Here is a 406-nt window from a genome sequence, read left to right as displayed (position 1 = left end):
CGACAAATTGAAGGGTCCAATAAGAAAGCGCGTTGAACGACCAGTAAGAAAAGGAGGTGAAATATCCTGAGTAATGGATTCAGATTTTAGAGCCTCAGCTGAATGCCGCAATAGCAGCAACGCTTCCAAGCATAGAAAAAGCAAAAAGTGCTTGAACTTTTTTTTTCATTATTACTTTGTATTATTCATTTATTACTTTTTGATATTTTACATCATTAGTGGAAATATTATTAGGTAAATTACTTTAATTTTTTCTTAATTTTTCTGCTCAATTTTTGTTCACAAGTCTAACAAATCCACGTTACAAAAATGACAAATTCATATCAGTCGTTTATATTAACAAAAAAAATAATTTTCAAACAGGTTCTAAATGCGTAAATTTAAAAAAATCCTCTTTTCACAACTT

At 29.3% G+C, this 406-nt stretch overlaps 1 protein-coding gene across 1 annotated transcript; it reads left to right on the top strand.

Annotated features, from left to right (window-relative positions):
• Positions 1-90: 90 nt before the first annotated feature.
• On the top strand, positions 91-147 carry Tsp_04998a (conserved hypothetical protein; the record flags this gene model as incomplete). The annotated part of the gene is made up of 1 exon (XM_003369542.1): positions 91-147. A coding segment is annotated over one exon (57 nt), but the record flags the coding sequence as incomplete, so codon positions are not given.
• Positions 148-406: the final 259 nt, after the last annotated feature.

Source organism: Trichinella spiralis, assembly GCF_000181795.1.
Source record: "Trichinella spiralis strain ISS 195 chromosome Unknown Scfld1557, whole genome shotgun sequence".
In the NCBI taxonomy this organism is placed as follows: domain Eukaryota; kingdom Metazoa; phylum Nematoda; class Enoplea; order Trichinellida; family Trichinellidae; genus Trichinella; species Trichinella spiralis.
The sequence above is the reverse complement of the archived record's forward strand: the minus strand, read 5'-3'. Positions and strand labels throughout refer to the sequence as shown.